At 43.3% G+C, this 23,375-nt stretch overlaps 1 protein-coding gene across 1 annotated transcript in view; it reads right to left on the bottom strand.

The window, feature by feature from the left end:
* Positions 1 to 23,375, bottom strand: part of HYDIN (HYDIN axonemal central pair apparatus protein) — a 358,209-nt gene that overhangs the window by 172,199 nt on the left and 162,635 nt on the right. Inside the window, exons 29-37 of the mRNA XM_083370240.1 lie at positions 16,522 to 16,699; positions 15,340 to 15,467; positions 14,964 to 15,097; positions 13,529 to 13,665; positions 12,726 to 12,853; positions 11,499 to 11,690; positions 9,971 to 10,117; positions 9,197 to 9,436; positions 1,564 to 1,714 (exon numbers count right to left, since the gene is read on the bottom strand). Of these exons, the coding sequence (XP_083226366.1) occupies positions 1,564 to 1,714; positions 9,197 to 9,436; positions 9,971 to 10,117; positions 11,499 to 11,690; positions 12,726 to 12,853; positions 13,529 to 13,665; positions 14,964 to 15,097; positions 15,340 to 15,467; positions 16,522 to 16,699 (1,435 nt within the window). The remainder of the gene's footprint in view (positions 1 to 1,563; positions 1,715 to 9,196; positions 9,437 to 9,970; positions 10,118 to 11,498; positions 11,691 to 12,725; positions 12,854 to 13,528; positions 13,666 to 14,963; positions 15,098 to 15,339; positions 15,468 to 16,521; positions 16,700 to 23,375) is intronic.

The following is a 23,375-nucleotide window of genomic DNA, read 5'->3' as shown; positions in this document are numbered from 1 at the left end:
CTGTAGTGGTCCCTATTTTTCTACTTGCATTTTTACATGCTTTCGAACTGCTAGGTTGGCAGTCTTGTTTGATAGGCAGTGCTATTTTGGAATAAAAAGTTAATGTGGAATTAATTGTTCCAACTGGAGCAAGACTATGACTAGACAAGGCCTTGCCAGGAATAGGCAGCAATTCTTAACAATCAAAACAAGGAAATATTTCAGCCAAATGATCTAATTTCTTCTGTTTATCTTATTTTATGGATTTAATATTTACTCCACCTTTATTTTTGGCCAGCTCAAGATAGTCTACATGTCCAATGCTCTGGCCTCTTGTTTTCTCACCACAACCCTCCTCTGGGATGGTCTGGATTGGCTGCCATGCACAACTCAAGACTCCCAGTTTTGAGCCTGGCTCTTCAACGCCATGTCAAAACTGTTCGCCTTTTCATGGCTCTGTGTGTTGGAAAAGAAGGGTCCCAGCTTCAGGCTGAAAAACGCCAAGCAGGGTTGAGTCTCACTCTCTTTGCCTCTGGGATTGCAAACCTGGGAGGCTTTCCATGTGAACAACCCTGAGCAAAAAGCATGTGGTTTCCATGCAAGATGATGGGTGGGGCTAGACTACAAGGCAGTGCATACAGCTTCCACCTTCAGCTGGCTTGCTCGGTTAGTGTTGTGGCTGGAATTAACCAAGCTCAGAGCACCAACTCTCCCACTGGCCTCTCCCCAAGCAGCCATTGTTCCTGGTTGCCAAAGGGAAACTGGATTTAGCCTGCACAGTCACTTAAGTGGTTTCATTTGCATGGAAAATACTTCAAGGATCATACTGGCCCCATGGCCCAACTACTTCTACTCAAAGAATTTGTTTCTACTTCTATATTCTATATACCTAAATTATGAGGGGATGCGATGGCTCAGTGGTTAAAGACACTGAGCTTGTCAGCTGCAAAGCTGACAACCCGGGGTTCAGGACCTGAGTGCCATGCAGTAGAGTGAGCTCCCATTATCTGCCCCAGCTCTGGCCGACCTTGTAGTTTGAAACCATGCAAATGTGAGCAGATTAATAGGTACCATTCTGCTGGGAAGATAACAGCCTTCTGTGTCCCTTGACATATAGTCATGACCCCAGAAAGGGTCTCTGGACAATGCTGGTTCCCTCAGTCAAGAAACAGAGATGAGCACTGACCCCTAGAGCCAGACACGACTGGACAAGGGAAACCTTTACCTTTATCTTACACCTACATTGCTCCACCAGGAAGGAGTCAGAAGGTTTATTCCGTATTCAAAGGGGGAAAAAATCAATTAAGAGGCAACCTTCCTTCTGTGGAAATTGACACAAGTACTTCTAGGAGATATTCTGCTTAGTGGCTAAATAAAATGAATCTGTGTGAGGCATGTTGTTTCTGCCTCTTTATCCTTTTTCCTGGCATTACCATCACTAGACTTCTCTTCAGAGATAGAAAATTAGAGCCCCATAAAAGACAAAAGGAGTTTGCTCTTTTCCATGGGCAGAAAAGGCCAGAGCAAAACACACTGCTCCTTGCTGGCTGCCACAGACCCACCAGCCATGGGGCCCTCCCTCACCATTATCCAGGTTCAATCCTTCCTGGTCGCCTTGAATCTTCTTTTGTTCCTCAAAATATTCCAGCACCTCAATGGGCAGCTTCTCTCCAGGCATGCGAGGAGGCAACAGAAGGATATGGTGGTTATCGTAGCCCTTCAGCATCCGCAAAATCTGCAGTCAAAGTAGGGCAAATCACAAAGACTTTCTGAGCATGGCGCTCTCAGACAGTCCAGATGAGGATTTATTTTGAAATGCCCTATCCATCTAGATTTTTTCTTATCTTAGAAACTCTTTGTTTCTTTTTAAAAGAACAATTTCTAAAATTCTAGATGTCACCTATCACTTTTTTCATGGCTTGGGACTGTGCTATCTAAGGGACCTTCTTCTCTCAGATGTTTCTACCCAGCTAGTTCATTCAGTAGGTTGGGCATGAGTCTAATCAGACAAGGAATATGAAGAGTTGTACCTTGTCCCCAGAAAGTGCAAGCACCCAAATCCATTCAGTCTAGTTTGGACTGAGCCAAAGCCCTTTGCAACCCATCCAGGCCACAGGAGCCTCTAGGGCACTAGGACAGGACATCCATAGCATCCCTCAGGTAACCCAGCATGGAGATGTAAAGCTAGGTATCATCATCATACTGATGATATCTCATCTCAAGCCATCAGATCACCTCATGCAGATGTTTGATAGGAAAGGAGAGAGGACCAGGCTCTGTGGCACCCCACAAGTTGCTGGACTTCTTTCCTCCATCAACATTAACTAAACAGACCCTGAAGAAGGAGAAGCAGCACAACATAGTGCCCCCAACTCCTGAAGCTAGTCCAGAAGTATACCATGATCAACAATACTGAAGGCCACTGAGCAGTCAAAAGAGCATGAATTGTAGCACTGCCCCCATCTCACTCCTGCCAGAAGTCATCCAAGAGCACAATCAATGCTTTTTTAGTCCCATAACCTGATCTCAATCCTGACTAAAAGCAGTCCAGACAATCCACTTCATCCAAGATCCTCTGAAGCTGCCATGTGGCCAATTTTTCCACAACATTCCCTAAAAAGGGGAATGGATGAAAACTGTCCAGACAGTGGGGCTGAGCGATAGTCCCTTGAGGAGAGAATGCACCAGCACCCCCATAAATTATTGGAACAAGCTCCTCCCTTGAAGTCTTGGGGACTTCAGTTTGTCTTCTCTGGGGACAGGGTCTGAGATAGTTCACATAGTTCATGACCACCATAACAGCCTGGTCCCAGGTATCCAGAGCCCAATGCATAATAGCGTTAACATCTGACTGTCAGAGGACTTCCGGTGGTGACGCGACGCTGAAGACAGCCATCTCCAGGCTGTCCGCTCCGCGGCTTCGTAGAACTGCTGAAAACAGCACCGATCAGCTGTTTCAGCGGTTTGGAAGCCCCCTCCTCGGGAGGAGGGGGTGAGGCCCCAGGTAGGGGTTGAGCTCTCCGGGGCCGCCTGAGCTTCTAGTTCGGGCGGCTGAAGGATCGAGCCCCCCCGAAGCCTGGGTTTGCTCCGGGCTGCGCAGCGTTTCTGCTCCGTGCTTTTGGGAGCAGAACTAAGCGTTAGCAACCACCCCTGCCAGAAGGAAGGACTTTGGAGTGTGAAGAGGCAGGCAGAGTGATACAGGAGGTCAAGGTGAAGTGGATTTTTGTTCTCTAGTTCAATGGATTTTATGGACTTTAAAAGTGAAAGTGTGTAGCAAGTGAAAGTGGGGGAAGATGGCGGCTAAAACTTCTAAAGTTCTCCGGAGTGCGGGGGCTTCCCCGGTGCAACAGTCCTCGCTGCAAGCCTTATTGCCTCCTGCACCTGCTCCGGCACTGAGAGTTAAAGATTTACAGGATGCTTTGGAAAAGCACTCACAACAAATAGCAGATATTATAGGTGAAAAGATGGAAAAGCTGGAGGAGAAGATGGAAAAGCTGGAAGAGAAGTTTACAGCAATGAGGGCAGACATCTTGCCTGCACTTCAAGGTGTGGCTTTATGTATTCAATGCTTGGACGAAAAAATGGAAGATCTTAGCCAAAAGAATTCCAGATTAGAAGCAAAAGTGTTAGAGAATGAAAATGTGATGGATAAAATGGACGGTGATTTGACTCTGGTCCAGTACCACCAGATGGAGTTTGCTATCAGAATCAGAGGTTTAAAAGAGAATCCTAAAGAAGATTTAAAGCAGATAGTCTCTGAGGCTTTGGAAGTGGTACTGGGACAGTCAGCAGCTGAAATTGAGGGAAATATAGACAAAATCTTTCGTGTGAATTCATGGATTGCAAGGCAGAGGAAGCTACCTAGAGATGTGGTGGTTTATTTCACAAAGAGAGCAATCAGGAATGAAGTTATCCAAGTTTCTTATGATACTAAGCTTGTGGTTGCTGAGCAAGAAGTTTTGGTTTTAAAAGAGATTCCTCCAAGAATTTTAAGGAGAAGGAAAGATTTTGCTTTTCTGGCACAGGAACTTAAGAAACGCGACATCAAGTTTAGATGGGAGATACCAGTGGGCATGGTGGTGATGCATGAAGGCACGAGACACCATTTGGTCACAGTGATCCAGGCACGTGATTTTTATAGCAATATTTTAAAAGCAACCTCTTTACCACTTTTGGAATCTGTAAAGAAAAATGGCGAGGGAAAGCCTCAAGATGCTGAAGGAACACAGACAGATGAGAAAGCTACTGGAGGGGATCAAATTACAGCTTCATCGGAAGATGCCAGAGAGCAGAGGATGACGCGTGCTGCCTTGAGACGAGTGAGACAAGAGCAAGACCAGCAGAAAGTTATGGAACCTCCAAAGCATACCTATAGCGAAGCTGTGGGAGGGGCGCGGCCTAAGGAAGTTAAGGGACTCTTGACAGACGTGCTCCAGAAGCTTCAGGCCGCTAAGGATGGCGACTAAGTTTCTAACTTGGAATGTCAATGGCTTAAACTCACCACAGAAGAGAAAGAAAGTTTTTCAATACTTAAAACAATTTAAGACTGATGTTATTTGCTTGCAAGAAACACATATTAGGGTTATAGACCAAAAGTACCTATTGAACTCTAGATTGGGTACACAATTTAGTGCTTCTGCAATGAATAAGAAAAATGAAGTGGTTATTTATGTCAAGAATACTGTGACAGCGGAGCTAATAGAAGCAGATAAACAAGGAAGATATGTTATAATAGATTTGCTGTTAGAAGGCAAAAAAACGCTTTTGGTTGGACTGTACGCTCCTAATCAACAACAAGCTGACTTTTATAGTTCATTACACAGTAAGATTATTCAGTTGGATTATAAATCTTTTATTTTTATGGGAGATTGGAACGGAGTCTTGGACGTACAACTGGACAAGTGTGGCTCTTTTAGGCATATTCCAAGCCACGCTAGATTGCCTAAATCGTTTTTTGAAATGAAGGATGATTTGGAGTTGCGAGACATTTGGAGAGAAATACACTTACAAGAAAAGGATTATACTTTTTTTTCTGATAGACATCAATCTTTTTCCAGGATTGATTTTATATTACTGACTAATGATTTTTTTTCCAGGATTAAAAAGATAAAGATTTGTCCAAGAACTATGTCTGACCATAGTCCAGTTTGGTTAGAGATTGACAAGGATAATAGAGATAGGCACTCTTGGTGCTTAAATGAGAACTTGTTTAGAAATCAGAGAAATGTGGAAGAATGTAAAAAACAGATGAAGGACTTTTTTGAAACTAACATGAATAAGGGCACTTCTATGGACATGGTTTGGGATGCTAGTAAAGCTTATATGAGAGGGGTGTTAATATATATGAATAACAAATACAGACGTAACTTGGAATTTAGGAGGAAGGAATTGGAGAATGAAATTAGAGAAAAAGAAAAGGCCCTAATTCGGAATCCATCAGATGTGAAGATCAAAGAGGTTATTACTTTGTTAAGAGGACAATTTGATAAGTTGATGGCTGATCAGGTGGCAACTAATTTACGGTTGGTAGGCACAACACTTTTTGCAATGCCAATAAACCAGGCAGATGGTTAGCTTACAGGTTAAGGAAGAAGCAAAGGGCTTCTAACATAGATAAAATAGAACATAAGGGTAAGGTTGTGTATCAACAGGACCTTATTAAGGAAGCCTTTCTGGACTTTTATTCTAAATTATATGCTAAAGATTAATGAAGCAGATATTGATGTATATTTGAGGAATGCTAACATCCCGGTTCTTTATACAACGACAAAATGAAGAGATTAATCAACTGATAACAGAAGAAGAAATTCTTTTAGCAATTAAACAATTGAAGGTGGATAAAGCGCCAGGCACGGATGGACCTACTGCGGTGTACTATAAAAACCTACAATTGGAGATGATAAAGCCACTAAGGGAATTGTTTCAGACAATTCAAAGGGGAGGAAAGGTGCCTCCGTCTTGGAGAACTGCCTTTATTTTTTTGATTCCGAAGGAAGATCAGGACGTCACTCAAGTAAGAAATTATAGACCAATATCACTTTTGAATACGGACTACAAGATATTTGCTAAGGGTTTAGCTATCAGATTGATGAGGGTTCTGCAACAGATAATTCATGGGGACCAAACTGGGTTTATCAGTGGTAGACAAATGAAAAATAATGTGAGGCATATAGTAGACTTGTTGGAATTTTTGGAAAGGAACAACCAGATCCCTGCGGCGCTGATCTTTTTACACGCTGAAAAAGCCTTTGATCAATTGGATTGGCAATTTTTGATGAAAGTTTTAGATAAAATGAATTTTGGGGATAAATTCTTACAACCAATTAGGGCATTATATTAAAAACAAACAGCCCGAATAATAGTAAATAATAGTTTGACTGAAGTATGTAATATTGAAAAGGGCACAAGACAAGGGTGTCCGTTGTCACCTTTATTATTTATCTTAACATTGGAGATATTATTGATTAAAATACGGAATTCGGAAAAAATTAAGGGAATTCAAATTAGAGATCAGGATTATAGACTGAGGGCGTTTGCAGATGATCTGGTTGTTACGGTGACCCAGCCAAAAAATTCTGTTGTGGACCTGATGGAGATAATAATGCAATATGGAAAGGTTTCTGGATTTAAGGTCAATATACAAAAAACTAAAATATTAGCCAAAAATATGACAGTATCGCAAAAAGCCCTTCTAGAAGGGTTAACTGGATTTGAGATTGTTAAAAGGGTTAAATATTTGGGGGTGTATTTGTCACCCTCAAATGCAAAGTTATATAAAAATAATTATGAAAAGTTATGGGGAAAAATTCAAAAAGAATTGGAGAGCTGGGAAAAATTGCAGTTGTCTCTACTGGGAAGAATTGCAGCAGTGAAAATGAATGTTTTACATAAATATCTATTTTTATTTCAAATTATACCTATTCTTAAAAAAGACTCAAATTTGGAGGAATGGCAAAAGGGTATCAATAAATTTGTATGGGCAGGGAAAAGGCCACGAGTTAAATTTAAGATTATGCAGGATATGCGTGAAAGAGGTGGTCTTAAAATGCCCAACTTTAAATTATATTATGAAGCTGCTGCGTTGTCAGCGATAAGTGATTGGATTAATTTAACACAAGGGAGATTATTAAATCTTGAGGGCCACGACTTGTTATTTGGCTGGCATGCATATTTATTGTATGATAAGAAGGTAGATAATGTGTTTAAAGTGCATATTTTAAGACAGGCATTGCTGAGAGTTTGGAAAAAGTATAGACATAAGCTAAACTACAAGATACCTTTATGGGCAATTCCGAAACATGCAATAGAAAACATAAATGTTGGCTTCAAACATGATGTGACTACATACAAGGAGATCTTAAGTTTGGAGAGGAACGTATGGTGTTTGAAGCCGTATAATTTTTTACGAGATGAGAAGATTGTTCAAACTTGGTTTCAATATGGTCAATTACGGGCCAGGTGGAAAGAAGACCAGAAAATTGGTTTCTCAATGACTGATGAAAATTTGGTAAAGCAAATTAGAAATCAGGGTCCAGCACATATCAAACGGATATATCTTGCATTGATAGAAATTGACTCAGAAACAGAACTTGTTAAAGATTGTATGATAAAGTGGGCTCAGAATATTCAAGAAGTTATTACAATGGACACTTGGGAAAAGATTTGGGTGAGGAACGTAAAATTTACACAAGCTCAAAACTTAAGAGAGAACTTTTACAAAATGTTTTATAGGTGGCATTTAGATCCTAAAAAGCTTGCAAGTATGTATCCGAACTACCAACCTAAATGTTGGAGATGTGCTGGCAAAGACGCAACGTATTTTCATATATGGTGGACCTGTAAAAAGGTTAAAGCTTTTTGGATTAAAATCTGGTGGAATATGCAGAAGATATTTAAGCAAAGGATAAAGTTTTGTCCGCAATTGTTCTTATTGGGCATAATTACAGATACTACTGTTGTGGACACCAAGTTGATGCTGAACTTAATTACGGCAGCAAGACTTTTAGTAGGTCAATATTGGAAGAAGGAGGAACTGCCGACTATAATAGAATGGACTCTAAAAGTTTCTGACCTGGCGGAAATGGCAAAGATTTCGGCTTATTTGAAAGACCATTCGCAACAACGTTATATTATGGAGTGGAAAAAGTGGATTGATTATATCCAGAACAAATATGGGACCAAAAAGTTTCATTTAGCATTTGTATAAGTTTTTTATGTGATATTAGTATTGCTTGTAGTCATTTCATGTGAGCTAGAGTGCGATAGACTTAATAGTTTATTGTTGTTAACATATGGTTGTTTATGATTGTTTTTACTTTTATACCTTGTATTTAGCTCTGGGAAGTCGGGGAGGGGGGAGGGGGAAAGGGGGGGAGGGTTAGGGAGGGTTAGGAAGGGTTGGGTGGAGGGAGGGGGGGAGGGATTGTTAAAGATAAAATGTATTGTAAAACTTTTCAATAAAAATAACAACATCTGACTGTCAGAGCTATGACAGGGTGTTCTGGATTTTGGGGAGATATTGCTTTCTGTCCTCTTGGTCAGATCACTCTCTATTAAGCCTCTAGCTCTCTATCACCTCCTGCCTTTGCAGGGAGGCTTGTCCTATTAGACCAGCTAACTCCAGGGGATTGATAGAACCAACTGGACTCCAAAAGGAACTTGATTGGTTCTGGAAGGTCTGCTATAGAGTCCGACCAAAGCCTTGGTGGCCGCTTATTGCAGCCGCCCAGTGGTTCAGGTGACCTTAGAGGGCTTAATGGTGAGATATAGTATGCATCTTGTGGATGAAGTTGCTGAGATTCACTCTGTTGGGGCAGAACTACTGAAGGTTAAAGGGGTGAAGTCTCTTAAAGTTATCTGCATGAAGTTTGATCCTGTTGAATCTGAGGAAGTGAACAGGAGTCTTGCAGCTGCCACTCCCTTGTTCAACTCTAAGCCTTCTGGTTGTCAAGGTCACCTGGGAGGGGATGTGCGATTGGGTCTGGGTGCTGGTTCATTCTCTGATCCCCTTTACTTTTGAGAGAGTGGCCCCCAACCATTTCAAGTGTGGTCCTTGACTCAAGAAAACTGCACAACCTGTTCTAAGGTCTACAGACATTGTGATGCATTTCTGCATCCAACGAACCTTTTAATTGCTGACCTCAGAATATCTACTTGGAGGAGCATTATTTATACAGTAAACACTTTGGGTTATTCTTAACTGGCACAAATGGCTCACCCGTTCTTCTAGAAGATACTGCTGGTCCAATTCTAAAGAGTAGAACTCAATAGGGAAGCTGCAGGGGTTCTTCACCACCACTTCAGCTTCATCCCCAGTGCCATAGGGAAGGAGAGGCCCCAGTTCCAGGAGGGAGGGGCTGAATTCAAGACGTGGTTCCAGACCTTGCCCCGAGACATTCAGCAGCAGTTGCTGAGTGCTCTGCGAAATGCTTAAGATCAGGATATTCTGGTACAATTTCTAAGATGTAAAAAAATATCACTTTATTACAAATAAGAACAGGTAAAAAGGCCCCCAAATCATCTTAACCCAAAAGCCTCCCTGCTTCAGTTGATAGTATTTGTTCAACTCAGAACAGCTGGCAAAAAAGAAAGACATATTTGGGTTCTGTCCTGTTGGAAAATAGGCATTAATGCAAAGAGTTAACCCAAAAGATTTGCTGTCTATCTGGACTATTGGAATGTAATCACTGTCTGGCCAGTTCTGTTGGGGTAGCGTTCCCTTCCTAGTGTCTGAGCTCAGAATGGAGACCCCAGCTGCTCTTCCATATAAAGCCAACTGAAGAGCAGGAGCGGCATGTGGGCAGAATCCTGGCAGGGAAAGTGAGGAAATATCCAGGCGTGATACCTCCTTAATAAATCTACTTTGCATGAGGAATTGAATGGTATGATGAAGCCCTGCCTTTCTTTGCCTCTCCTGCCATCAATGCATCTCTACTCTTCCTGAAAACGCTTCAATATTTGTTGTGCTCCAAACAGCTTTCTCATTTCGTACCTCTTCTCTTGGGGCAAACTTGACCTGCACATTGAGCCGCTCTCCGGGAGCCAGGATCCCATACGGGGGAATCATCTCAAAGACATGGGGCTTCTCCCTGTGTTCACGCATTTTCCGGCGCAAGGTCATCGGCATGTGCTTAACCACCTGAGCTTACAATAAACAATGAAGTCAAGAGCAAAGCTTGCCTCTTTATTCCATTCTGAAGAATCCTTCTGAAGGACAGCACACTCTAGAAGATGAGACTTATTGCCTCAGCCCACACCAAACTTTTGACTGAGCTTCTAGAAACACCTTTACGGTGTCCCTGGAAGTAGGGTGGGTTTTCCATCCATATGACCAAGGATGAAAGGTTTTCCTTTTGCAGACAGGTGAGGGTCATGGAGGTTTCAAGAGAAACAAGAATTCAACTCCACCTTCTCCACTGTATAGGCATATTCCTGATCCATAGTATGTGATCAACAACTAATCAAGTAGAGCAGGGCTTTTCAACCAGTGGTACGGGTACCACCTGTGGTACATTGGCACCTGGCAGGTAGTACGCGACCATCCTAAAAAAGTGGTAGCGGAGGAGGAGAATGAGCTGAACTGGTGGCAACACCACACAAGCCTGAGCGAGAGATGGCTGGAGGTGCAGGGCTGTCAGGGCTCAGTGGAAGCACCAGGATCAGTGCCAGGCTCCAGCTGGAGCTCGGCACTGATCCTGGTGCTTCTGAGCCCAGAAGAAGCACCGATCAGCTGGAATGTTGCAGCATCTCCAGGGTCTTGTGATTTACATTCAGATGCTTGGCAACTGATTCATATTTATGACGGTCACAGTGTCCCAGGGTCATGTGAAGTGACCAAAACCTGCTGCAACCACCCAGCAGATGGGAGGGGGGAATAAAAACCAAACATCCCCCACCCCATCCCCGCTGCCAATCCTCAACAGAAATGCTCACAACAATGAAAACCTCAGACAGGAGGCATAGCGCCGCCGGGCAGGCAGGCATCTTGCTCGGCTATGGAGCAGTGCTATTGTAACTTCGAACAGTCACTAGGCGAACTTTTGTAAGTCGAGGACTACCTGTACTTCATCACTTTTTTCCTTTTTTTTGGTCAAGTTTTTGACACCTTGCTAGGTGACTGGTGGTACTCGGATATTCCCATATCCTAAAAGTGGTACAATGGGTGAAAAGGTTGAAAAGCCCTGAAGTAGAGCATAGGGACATAGGCTGTGTTGAGTTTTATTTTGCACTTTGAAAGATTTGTATGGAAGAAAGCAGAATCAAGAGTTGTGTAATCAATTCTCTGTGGCAAATCTTTTGCAAATTATATTATTAAATTTATATGAAAAGAAGAATCTTGTTTTTCACTTCTTAGAATTTTCCTGAATGTTACACAGATCCAAAGGGCTCAGCTTAAGAACCAAAACTGCATCTTTCAAGCAGCTTAACTTCCATCCCACCCCAAATTCCTACAGATCAAGCTGCTTTTCAAGATGCAATCAGAGAAGAGCAAAGCAAGGTCTGTTTCAGTGCTGCATTACCTTTTTCATTTGTTCATTGCTTGTGGCAAACCACTCGCATACGACCTGCAGCTGATTGTGAAGCTGGATGGTCTCCACTTGGCACTGTCCACACTGGACAGCAGAGAACTCTAGTTTGTCACTGGAGATGCAGAGAGATGGCATGATCACTGTAGCCCGAAGAGAGATGTGGAACGTGGGACCAGCCACAACCTGCAGCAAATCATATCAAACCCTCCTGAGTGTGACGTATGGTATATGACTGCTATTCTCATCCAGACCCACCTATCCCCACCCTCAGAACGTCTGACATAACCACAGGTTAGATGGGGGGACTGAAACACATTTCTTGCCCCAGCACATCCAAGAGGCATGTGGGCACAACCTTACCTGTGCCCAGAGGTCCTGATTAGAGAGGACAATTGGAAAAAGGCAATGAGAATAATCCAGGCAATTCAGGCCACTCCATCTTGTTGTAAGCAGGTCAGAGGATCTTTCCTTTAGCCTTTAAGTTCCTTCCCACCAAGCAGGAATGGCCTGTTTCACATATCCAAGCCAACTCTGCTAGATAAAGGCACAGTCATTCTGCTCTTGCAGTTGCTAGGATAAGCTGTTGGTTCTACAGTCAGGCTAGCTAAACTGTTTGTCAGATACTAGTTCAACTCTACTTGCCCAGCTCTCACATCACATCCCCTAACTTTTCCTTTCATGGGCAACACTATAACTCTGAGCTTCCCTTACAAGGAGGCTGGAAGAAATCTGCTAGGCATTGCATGGTTAAATCATTCACATTTACTCCATGTTAGACTCTGGCATTGAAGCAGGGCTAACTGATGGGGGAGGGGGGCTGGGAGAAGTTTGACTCTGTTGAACCTAAGGAAGCGGACACAGTTTTTCTCAGATGTCAGTCTGGCCACTTCTGCATGAGATCCAGGTCCCTCCTGGCCGATTAAGGCTGCCTGGGAGGGGTGTGTGTAATTGGGTTAGGCAAAGGCTAATTCCTCCTTGAAAGAGAGGGTGGTTTCACCTGCTCTCAAGGAAGCGGAAGTGAGCCCCTTCCTCAATGCATCATAGCCTGACTCAGCTGGTCTAGACAATTTTTGCCCATTTTTCCTCTTTTAGGGAAGGTAGCAGTGCATAACTCTGTGTGTGTGGGTGGGTATGCCTCTCTCTCTCTCTCTCTCTCTCCCCCTCCCTCCCTCCCTCTCTTTCTCTCTCTGTATGTGTGTAAAAGAACCCTCAAAGCACCTTAATGGGCAACAGCACTTCTTTCTCTCCAAGGGCACAGCCGGCACTCTGGGGGTCAAACCATATTTCAAATGTTTCTGTCTCGCAGAAAGGCAGATTCTTTACCCGATCCAGTTCAGTGTTGAAACCTGACTCAGGATAGAAAGAGCTCTCACTATATATGAAAAGAAGCGACTGTTGAATTCCATACATATTGCATCTCCAAGACATTTAAAGGGTACAGACATGCTGGTTCCCCACCTACAACTGCGGAAAGATAGATGGCGAGAAACAGATATCCAAGTCTAACATGCTGAGTATTGCACAGTGCTTTGGCTCAATTTTGGCTTAATGTGACATGTGAATATAATCATTAGGAATTGTCTGCAGGCACATCTATGCGTATGTGTATGCGTGTGCATATTGAACAGACTGAACCAGGGCTTACCATTTGTTTATTTGTTTGTTTATTGGTGTTAAGCAGCAAGCTAAACCTGGCATTATTTTTGGTCACAGTAACAGAAGCCTCTTCTGGTCTGTGGTAAAGGGCAGCAGTAAATTGACCCACGTTGCAAACAGATAAAAGTGAGCAAGGCTAGAAAGAGATCCTGTGAGCTTCTCCCTCTCTCTACTGCAATCTCCATGGCATAGGAGATGACCAGCAATGGACAAAACTACAATATTTTGAATATACTAAAAAACTACACTTGTCCAGTAAACATGGGAAGTTTCAATGTATTTTGTTCCATTTAATTATCTGGGCCTTAAATAGTTGTTTACTCTTTTAACATAGGCTAGAAAAAGATGGAATTCCCTTTTTGTACCTGTGTCCCGCAGGTCCCGTCGATCTGCGTGGAAGGAGACGGGGAAATGGCCAGTGTTTGTGATCTTGATGATGTGAGTTCTGATGGTGCCCATGATTATGTAGCCAAAATCTAAGATATATTCAGGTAGCTGGGCTCTTAAAAAGCATAATGTGGACAATGTTAACAAACAAGATGATTTCTACAAAATCTCAAATTTCACCAGTTCATTAATTTCAACCACACTAAAGATTGGCATGACCAGGCTGTGCTTATGAGGGAGAGAAAGAGAGTTAAGCAGCAGTCTATAAAATCATAGAATTAGCCCATGGCAGGAATCCTTATATCATCACAAATGGTTGTCCAATCTTTTCTTGAAAACCTCCAGCAATGGAGCACCCGCACATCATGGAGGCGAGCTGTTCCATTGATTAATTCTTCTCACTGTCAAGAAATTTCTCCCTAGTTTGAGATTGGAGCTCCCACTGAAGAACTCATTGCTTCTTGTCCTGCCTTCAGGTGCTTTGTAGAATAGGCTGACCCTCTCTTCTCTGTGACAGTCCCTCAGGTGCTAGAAGACAGATATCCTGTCATCCCAAATCCTTCTTTTTAGGCTAGACATACCTAGTGTCAATTATCCCTCTCATTCACCTAGCAAAGAAAGACTCCTGGACCATTGTTTTGCCAAGAGTATACTTGACTGGAGCTTAATCTGGTGTTTTTTCACACAGATAATGCAATTAACATTCCCTTTTCCCTGGCCACCTCTCCTGTTATCAGCAAGCATCCAGTTAAGTGCTGGTATATTGTTTGACCACTCCGGTGGGAAGGTAACTGCGTTCTGTGCGCCTTTGGCGTCTAGTCATGCCAGCCACATGACCACGGAGACATCCTCAGACAAGCGCTGGCTCTTCGGCTTTGAAACGGAGATGAGCACCGGCCCCTAGAGTCGGAAACGACTAGCACGCATGTGCGGGGGAACCTTTGCCTTTACCTTTTATATTGTTTGGGTAACAGGCCTTCAGTTTCATGGGCTTTTCTGCTTTGCATTCTGTTGGGTGACCTTGGCTAGCAGTTGCTCCTCATTCCTCAGCTGGCATGCTTAGGTTTCCCTCTTGTACTTGCATTCCAATACTCTTCCCTCCCCCATTGCTAATGTCAGGCTGTCAGCTTTGCAAAGCTTGGGGGATGACATCTAGTTCCCTAATCATTCTTCATTTGACCCCTTCCCTTATATCTTCATGCACAGAAATCCTTTCATAAACATTCAACCAGCTTAGAGAGGAGAAAACCACAGCTAGATTCTCAAGCTAGACAGTGTGTCACCCTGCTAAAGAGAGGCCTTAAAGATCAGGCAAACAGGTTTGATTGGGGAGTATGCATTGCATTGATGATTCCTTGGGAAAACTCCTGGAAACCCATCCTCTTGGACCAGAAATAAGCTATATGCACTAACTTGACCAGTTTCCGGCGAGCTCGCTGACAGGCTGCTGGGTCGTCCGCTGAAGCCAAGGCCAGCAGCTTCTGTTGCTCCAGAGCGTGCTCTTGCACAAGTAGCCTTTCCATCTCCAGCTGGAGTTGTGTGTTGAGCTTAAGACACCAGAAAGAGTCAATAACTCTAGCATGTCTGTGGCAGTGTTAAACTTCCACTCTTGCATCCTGACCTCACCCAAATCAGAATGTAGCCCCTCCCCCAAAGCATTGGCCTTTGGTGCCACTCCCTGAGATAGTTGTGTCATAGAGGACTGTGGCTGCTCCTCAGGGGCTGAATTCCACCTAAGTGCCTACACCCAGCCCAGCTGTCAGTCAGATGGAAGAGCTGTTCATCTTACCGTGGTGAAGGATTCTTCCATGGGTGGTTCAGTGGCCAATGCTTCGGAATTACTGCTGAAATCTTTTTGTGTTTCCTGCTCTAGTCGCTGCTTCACTTCTCTGAGGATGCTGCTGTACCGCTCATTTCCTATGAAGAGCAGGAAGGCCAGGCATTCTGAGTTGAGAAGAAGTGCATTCGAAGGAGGCTGTGCTCCTTTCAGTGGCTTCCATGTTCTGGACTCCAGGTTTCAGGATGTATTTAATAATACAAATGGTCTAATTTGGCTCCTTTGCTGCTTTCCATTTGGATGGATATTGACCTCCCATGCTATAGAATACTTTCCCCAAGAAAACATTCCTCCCCCTATTTTTAAATATAGTGGGAACATAGAGAAAGCAACTCTTTTCACAAGCTTTTGATGGTTAATTATTTATTGATGCTGATTTTAATTTTCACTCTTAATTTTAACCACACAAACTTTTAATATATTTTGCATTTTTAATTCTTGGAAGTTGCCTTAAAATCATGTATTGGCTGAAAGGTGGACTCTCTAAATAATAAAAATATAAAAAAATGAAATAAAAATTTCATTCAAAGTGAAAAGACCGTGATGTTAGTTTGGTTGGAAGTTTTATTTACACACTTATGTTTTGATATTGAGCTTATTGATTTAAATACAGGACAATGGGCTTTAAGCCTGACAACTGCAAATGTAGCTAAACTGCATTTTTCTTTGCTGTTGTAGTAGAGATGTCATGCACACAAGAATTCACTAGCAAGATTTCTTTTAAAACACAAGTCCAGCGCTGAAAGTCGTTGCTTTTGATTGAGCTCATGCTCAATTGATTTTGACCTGTTGTTTATATGTGGCTGAGGCAAAAATGGCTAACTGATATTTTTCATAGGCCGAGCATGATTTTAAGAAAAAAATTGAAACATTCTCAGTAATAGAAAGCAATATTTAAAATTAACCCTTTTAGCCAATACGTCTGATTCTAGTATGAAAAAGATATTTGGGCATCCTAGTATGAAAACCAGGACCAAAAGGAGTTTCTTTGAGTTCTGTTCAGCTAGAATTATCAATTAAAACATTGTTTGTTGTTTGAAACTCATGCATACTGCTGGTGAATATTTGTTAAGGAATTAACATATTTTTCAGCTATATTAGTTTCATGGGAAGACAAAGTACTATTACTCTTACCGTGAATATTTCTGGGCAGATCCAAGCAAATTCTAGGGAAAACTCCCTGTCCTTTGAGAGTGATCCTATCTGGTTCCAGGTGAGCCACCTGTATTTGGAAGGTTCTCTGAAAGACCTCTGGAACTCCTGGCAAGTAATAGACCTTCAATATTTGCTCCTTTCCTGAACCAATATAATTCTGGAAGATGGAAAAGGCAGAACAATGAAACTCTTCATCCCTTGCACAAAACAGCCAGCAATTTTTCGTTGGCTTTCACAGCTCCCAAGGATACCCAGATATTTGTTCCAGAGTACAGGCATGGTCCATCATTGACTTGCAAAAGTATCAGATGAGGTAGGAACCACAGTTCAGTCTCTGTATGATGAGAAAGCCTATCAAATCTGCAAATGGCAGTAAATGGGGAGAACCTACAGTATTTCTCTAAGAGTTAATATGATTTTGAATGTTTTCTGTTTAAAAGATTTTAGCTATTCAACCCACCTGTTTCCTAGTGTGCAGGGGTAGGCAGAGATAAACTTTACCACTTTTTAATATTTTTTAAAAATATGAATATAGGTAATTAAAAATATTATAAACAATGATTATAACAGCAGATAGTTAATATATCTTGAATGGCATTCTCAAAAACATCATATACTTAATCTATTTAATGCACAATTAAAACTTAATATACTATAAAACATTTCATACCTATTTTCTAGTCAAAATATGTCACTATTGAATTTTTAAAATATTTGGTTAACACAACTCAAATCAATAAAAGAGGGGAAAAAGAAAATAATAAGTAAATATCTTGGAGGAATACGATAATTACAGGTGATCCTCCACTTATGACAACCATCAGGACCACAATTGCCACTTCACTAAGTATCCCAGTTGTAAAGTACAATATCCTGTGACTGCACCACATAGTGATGGCCATTCTGGCAGTCTCAGTTGCCATTGTTAAGTGAAGAACCTGCAGGTCATTAAGCAAGGTTGTCATGTGATTGCAACATCTTTTTAAAATATTTTTAATTGAAAATGTTAATAACAGTAGTAAAAGACAATGTAAACTAAACTCAGAGAGAAAAAGAAGAGAATAAAAAGTGCAATAAAAAGGAAAATAGAAAGAGGAAGAAATAAGAAAAGGAAGAAAGAAATATTTAAAGAAGTAATTCCTAGTCTTCATCATAACAACATATCAGAGTCGGAAAGGGTCTTGTTGGTCTTCTAGTCCAACCCCTTGCTCAAGCAGGAGACCCTGACAAGTCTCTTCTTGAAAGCCTCCAGTGATGAAGCTCCCAAAACTTCTGGAGGGAAGCCGTTCCATTGGTTGATTGTTCTCACTGTCAGAAAATTTCTCCTTATTTCTAGGTTGAATCTCTCCTTGATCAGTTTCCATCTGTTATTCCTTGTCTGGCCTTCAGGTGCTTTTGGGAAATAGGTTGTCCCCCTCTTCTCTGTGACAACCCCTCAAATATTGGAATTGTAAGGACCTGCCCGAGCTGATCCTCTCAGGAAAGCATGACTCTTGACTCCATAGGGTTAATCAAAAGAACTTTTAAAGAAAGTGGTTGCAGTAAAGACAGGTAGAATCTAACCGCCTCACGCAAAGCACAAAGCAATTCTTCCCATTCCAAAACCCAACCCCCCACCGGCAGCCAATACAGTGCCACAAGGTTATTTTGAGAGCACTGAGATACAGATGATAACAGGTCATCCTCAGGGTGCAGCGACCTGGGAGTCAGGCTGGAACCGGCTGAGGGGAAGTCCATCTCATCTCTGAAGATGATCCCCATACCTAATTCCCGTTCAGTTACAGCAAAAATGAAAGTATGCAAAGAATGCTCCCACCCAGAGCCTCCTCCTCCCCCTCCAAAAGAATGGCAGGGCACCCAAAAGGGGACCTGACAGGAATACTGCTATCATATACCTTCCTGGTCTTTTTCTTCACTATACTAGCCATGCCCAGTTCTTGCTACCATTCTTCATGTTTTAGCCTCCAGCTCCCTAATCATCTTTGTTGCTCTTCTCTGCACTCCTTCTAGAGCAGGGATGTCAAACTGCTGGCCCACAAGCCAGACGCGTCACGGGGAAGCTGCGCCCACCCCACTGCTGGCAATCGCAAAACTGTCCTGATAAGTTGTGCAACGTCACGTGACGTCGTGAGTTTGACATGTCTGTTCTACTGTATTAACATCTTTATTATAATGTGGGGATGCAGATGTGGTCTTACTAAGGCTTTATAGAGTGGTCTTGATTCAATCCCTCTGTTAATGCAGTTTAGGATTGCATTGACTTTTTTGGCTGCTGCCACACACTGCTGGCTCATGTTTTAAGTGATCGCCCACTAGGACTCCAAGATCTCCCTCACAGTTACTTGCTATTAAGCCAGGTTTCACCTAATCTGTACTTGTACCTTTGTCTTTTCCTGCCTAGGTGTAAACCTTGCTTTTCTCCACATTAAATATCATGTTGTTGGATAGGGTCCATTGTTCAAGTCTGTCAAGATCTTTTTGATCCTGAGCTTGTCTTCTGGGTTGTTGGCTATTCCTGCCAGCTTAGTATCATCTGCAAATTTGATGAGTTCCCCTTCTATTCCCTCATGTAAGTCATTGATGAAGATAGTGAAGAATACTGGCCTAAGATGGAACCCCTTTTTTCCTAGGGAGATTTGGGGTATTTTTCTACATGTCACAGAAGCACTTGATGATGCTACTTTTTTAAGGACGATGCTTCTTTTCTGTCTGTCTGCTTTCTTCCAGGGAGAGTCTATGAAAACAATTGCTCACCTCCAGTGGGGCTGCATCAGAGTGGGATGGGTTACACAGGGCTTTTGTACTAGGTTGTTTTTTTCTATAAGTGACATGTTTCCATCTGTCGTCTTCTTCTAAACGGTCTATTTTAGAAGTTGTTTGATCATTATTATGTTTAATTTGGGCATATTCTTGTTGCAAAGTTTGGGGTTTCTCATTTTGTAGATTGAGTTTAACAAATACAAACTTAGTAATTCTTCACCCCTTATAAGGTTTCACACAAGAATCTCTTCTCATAACTCATGTTAGAGATGTCTGATTGTCTTTAAACCATTGATCAGTGAGCAGTTCTCATTTTATTTTCTTTAACCCGGGGTCATCAGGATTAGGGGTCCTGCGAGGTGTGAGTTGGGCTGCAGTTTGTGGACCGGGGATAATTGCCTCATGAACTTCTTTGCGTTCACTTTTGTATTGTGGCAATCGGGAGAGCGCATCAGCTAGGAAGTTTTTTCTTCCTGGTATGTACTTTAGAGTAAAGTTGAAATGGCTGAAGTACTGTGCACATCGTACTTGTTTTGGGGACAATTTTCAGGGAGTTTTTAGTGCCTCTAAATTTTTGTGATCTGTCCATACTTCAAAAGGCACCTTGCTCCCTTCTAAGTAGTGCCGCCAGTTTAATAGCCCCCACCTAATTGCGAAGGCCTCCTTCTCCCAGACTGTCCATCTCCTCTCGCTTTCAGTAAATTTCTTAGAGGTGTAAGCACAAGGTTGTAGGACCCTGCTTTTATTCTTTTGCAATAACACCACTCCGACTGCCACGTCAATGGCGTCTGCCTGAATTACAAAAGACTCCCCTGGGCAAGGGGGCTTTAGGACTGGTTCAGCCGCAAATAGTCTTTTTAAATTCTCAAAAGCTTTCTGACAACTCATAGTCCATGCTAGTGGCTGACCAGGTCATGGTTTTCCCCCTCCCTTGCCCGTTTTTAGTAGTTCTGTAAGAGGTAGAGCAATCTCAGCAAAAGAGGGAATAAATTTATTTATTTATTTATTTATTTTATTTAGTTACATTTATATACCGCCCTATTCCCTGAGGACTCAGGGCGGTTTACAGGGAATTAAAAAATCCACCATACAAAAGTTAAAAAAACCAAATTAAAAAATATTAAATTGACCCTGTATACTTAAAACCCCAATTAAAAATTTCTCCTCAGCCTGGGCCTGAGAGCTCAAAGAGCCAGGTCTTCAGGCCCCGGCGGAATGATCGGAGGTCGGGGGCAGTCCTCAGCTCCACCGGCAGCTGGTTCCAGAGGGCAGGCGCTCCCACTGAGAAGGCCCTATCCCTGGGTGTCACCCGCCGGCAATCTCTCACCGGCGGCACCCTGAGCAGACCCTCCCTGTGGGAGTGCACTGGGCGACGGTAGAAGTTAGCAAACCCTAGGAAGCTCTGGAGCTGTTTGTGGGTTTTGGGGGGCTGCCATTCAATTATAGTTTTTACTTTGGCTGGGCCATTTCAATACCCTCATTGGAGATTCTATAGCCAAGATAATCTAATCGGGTTTGGTGAAATTCACATTTCAACAGTTTGACATAAAGTTTGGCATTCAGTAGTTTCTTTAACACTTCTCTGACCAGTTTTATGTGGTCGGTCATATTCGTGCTGTATATCAAGATGTCATCAAGGTATAATAGGACCCCTTTATATAGGTGTTCATGTAGGACCTCATTGATCAACTGCATAAATACGGCGGGGGGCCCCTGAAGTCCAAATGGCAATGACTTTGAATTGGTAGCTCCCCAAGGGGCAGTTGAAAGTTGTCTTCCACTCGTCCCCCTCCTTTATTCTTACCCGGTAATATGCTTCTCTCAGGTCTAACTTGGTGAAGACACTCCCCTTCGCCAGATGGGTTAGCAAATCTTTCAGGAGGGGGAGAGTGTATTTATTTTCCACACTCACAGCGTTTAGGCCTTTATAGTCCACGCATAGATGTAAAGACCCATCTTTTTTCTCTTTGAACAACACAGGGGCTCCCACAGTAGACTTGGCCCGTTCGATGAATCCCCCCTCCATTTCAAGGGGGTACATAGCGTACATTCTTGGTTGGGGGAGTTTGGCCCCTGGTAGCAATTCAATGGAACAATCATTGGGACGGTGAGGAGGCAAGGTATTGCATTCTTTCTCACTAAACACCTCCGTTAGGTCCTGGTACTCGCCGGGGATGAGCGGCTTGCCAGGAGGTCGTAAGGCAGCCATGTGCGCTTGCTTGTTGGGTGGGCTAAAATCCCCTGTAACATCTGTTGAATCAATGGGGGGATCGGGCCCTATGGGTAATCTCACAGTTCTCATTCCTTTTTCCCACCAGGTAAGCGGCTTCCATTTGTCTAGCCAGGCTAGTCCTGGGATCACAGTCTCAGACATCTTTGGAGCTACTAGGAAGCGAATAAACTCCCAGTGCTCGCCTATCTCCAGGTGTAAGGGCTCTGTTAATTGCATGACTAAAGTCCCTCCCATTAGGGAGCCTTCGGCTTGCTCGAACCTCACAGGTTTGGAGAGCGGCTTGGCCCGTATGCCCAGTCTCAAGGCACATGACAGGCTAATGATGCATCGGGAGCAGCCGGTATCAAGTAGCACTTTCAGGTCTACTTGTGCCCTTGACTTAGGGATTATGAGTTTAGCAGGCAATAAAAAAGGTAGGATGGGTCGACTCACCATCGGGTCGTTCTCCCCTTCATCGTCGCTGTCAAAACTGGGTAAAGTTGGGGTGGGCCTGGTCGGTGGGCCAGTGTCCTCCTGGGTGGGGGACATAACCTGGGTAACGGGCTCCTGGATGGCCCAGTTGGACTTTTCTCTCAATGGCTGCTGTGCGGGTTTCTTCCTTGTTGTTGGATCTGGTCTACTCTGCTATTGCGGGTAAGGAACTGGGCAGTTTGCTGCTCGATGTCCCTGCTGTCCGCATTGAAAGCACTTGATTGGCGGACCTGTGGGTGGTCTAGGTCTTTCAGCAGTAGCAGACGTTGGGGGTTTTCGGGGTGGTGGTAGCCATCTGGATCCTGGTTTTGGTGCAGTTTCAGGTGGGGGAGGCTTTTTATAGCGGGCAAGCTGGACATCTAATTTCACCACTGCCTGGTACCATTCATGTAGCTGGTCGGGTACAGCTCTATAGATACATGCCTGAGAGAGGTGGTCGTCTAGCCCTTCTCTAAAAAGATGAATCATTGATTGCTCAGGCCATCTCTCTATCCTTCCTGCCATCTTTCAAAACTCCCGCACATACTCTAGGGCAGGCCGGCCAGCTTGCTTTACCTTATGGATTTGTTCTTCCGCTTTGAGGGCAATGGATGGGTCCTCAAATCTTTTCCTCAGCCCCAGGAGGAAAAGGTGGGGGTCCTCCAATTCAGGGGCCTGCTCGTTATATAAATTGTTCAATCATTCGGATGCTTCTCCCTCTAGGTTGGATGCAATCACATTGACCATCGCACTCGGGTCTGGGTAAGAGTGACCCCAGCAATTCAAGTGAAAGCGTACTTGGTTGAGGAAAAAAGTCAGTTTCTCTGGGTCCCCATCGAAGGTTGCTCTGAAGGGTGGGCTCATCATTGCTTGCTGGGGCCCCCATTGCTGCTGGCTCCACCCTAGTTGTTGGTTCAACGGCTGCTGGGGCCCCCATTGCTGCTCTCCCCCCCCTTGGTTGTTGGATCAACTGTTGCTGGGTGTCCCACTGCTGCTGGCCCCACCCTGGTTGTTGATTCACCAGCTGCCAGGGCCCCCACTGCTGTTGTTGTGTCTCCAGTGGCTGCTGGCCCCACTCTGGTTGCTGATTTAATGGCTGCCAGGGTCTTCAAAGTGCATTCCTACTCTTTCCTCCCACCAATTTTAAACTAAAACAATACACAAGTCTTAAAGCGCTACACAAGTTTAACATATGAAATAGCTACTTCTTCATCTCATGTCAAGCAATAACATTCAATGTTAGCAGCATTGACAACAGGATGATTAAAACTACTTTCAGTGACATGGGTCAACAAGGTTTTACACCTAGGCAGGAAAAAACCAAGGTACAAGTACAGATTAGGTGAAACATGGCTCAAAAACAGTAACTGTGAGAGAGACCTTGGGGTCC

This window comes from Vipera ursinii (genome assembly GCF_947247035.1).
Source record: "Vipera ursinii genome assembly, chromosome: 10".
NCBI classification, from domain to species: Eukaryota; Metazoa; Chordata; class Lepidosauria; order Squamata; family Viperidae; genus Vipera; species Vipera ursinii.
Note: the sequence above shows the minus strand (reverse complement) of the source record. Positions and strands in the feature narration are given on the sequence as shown.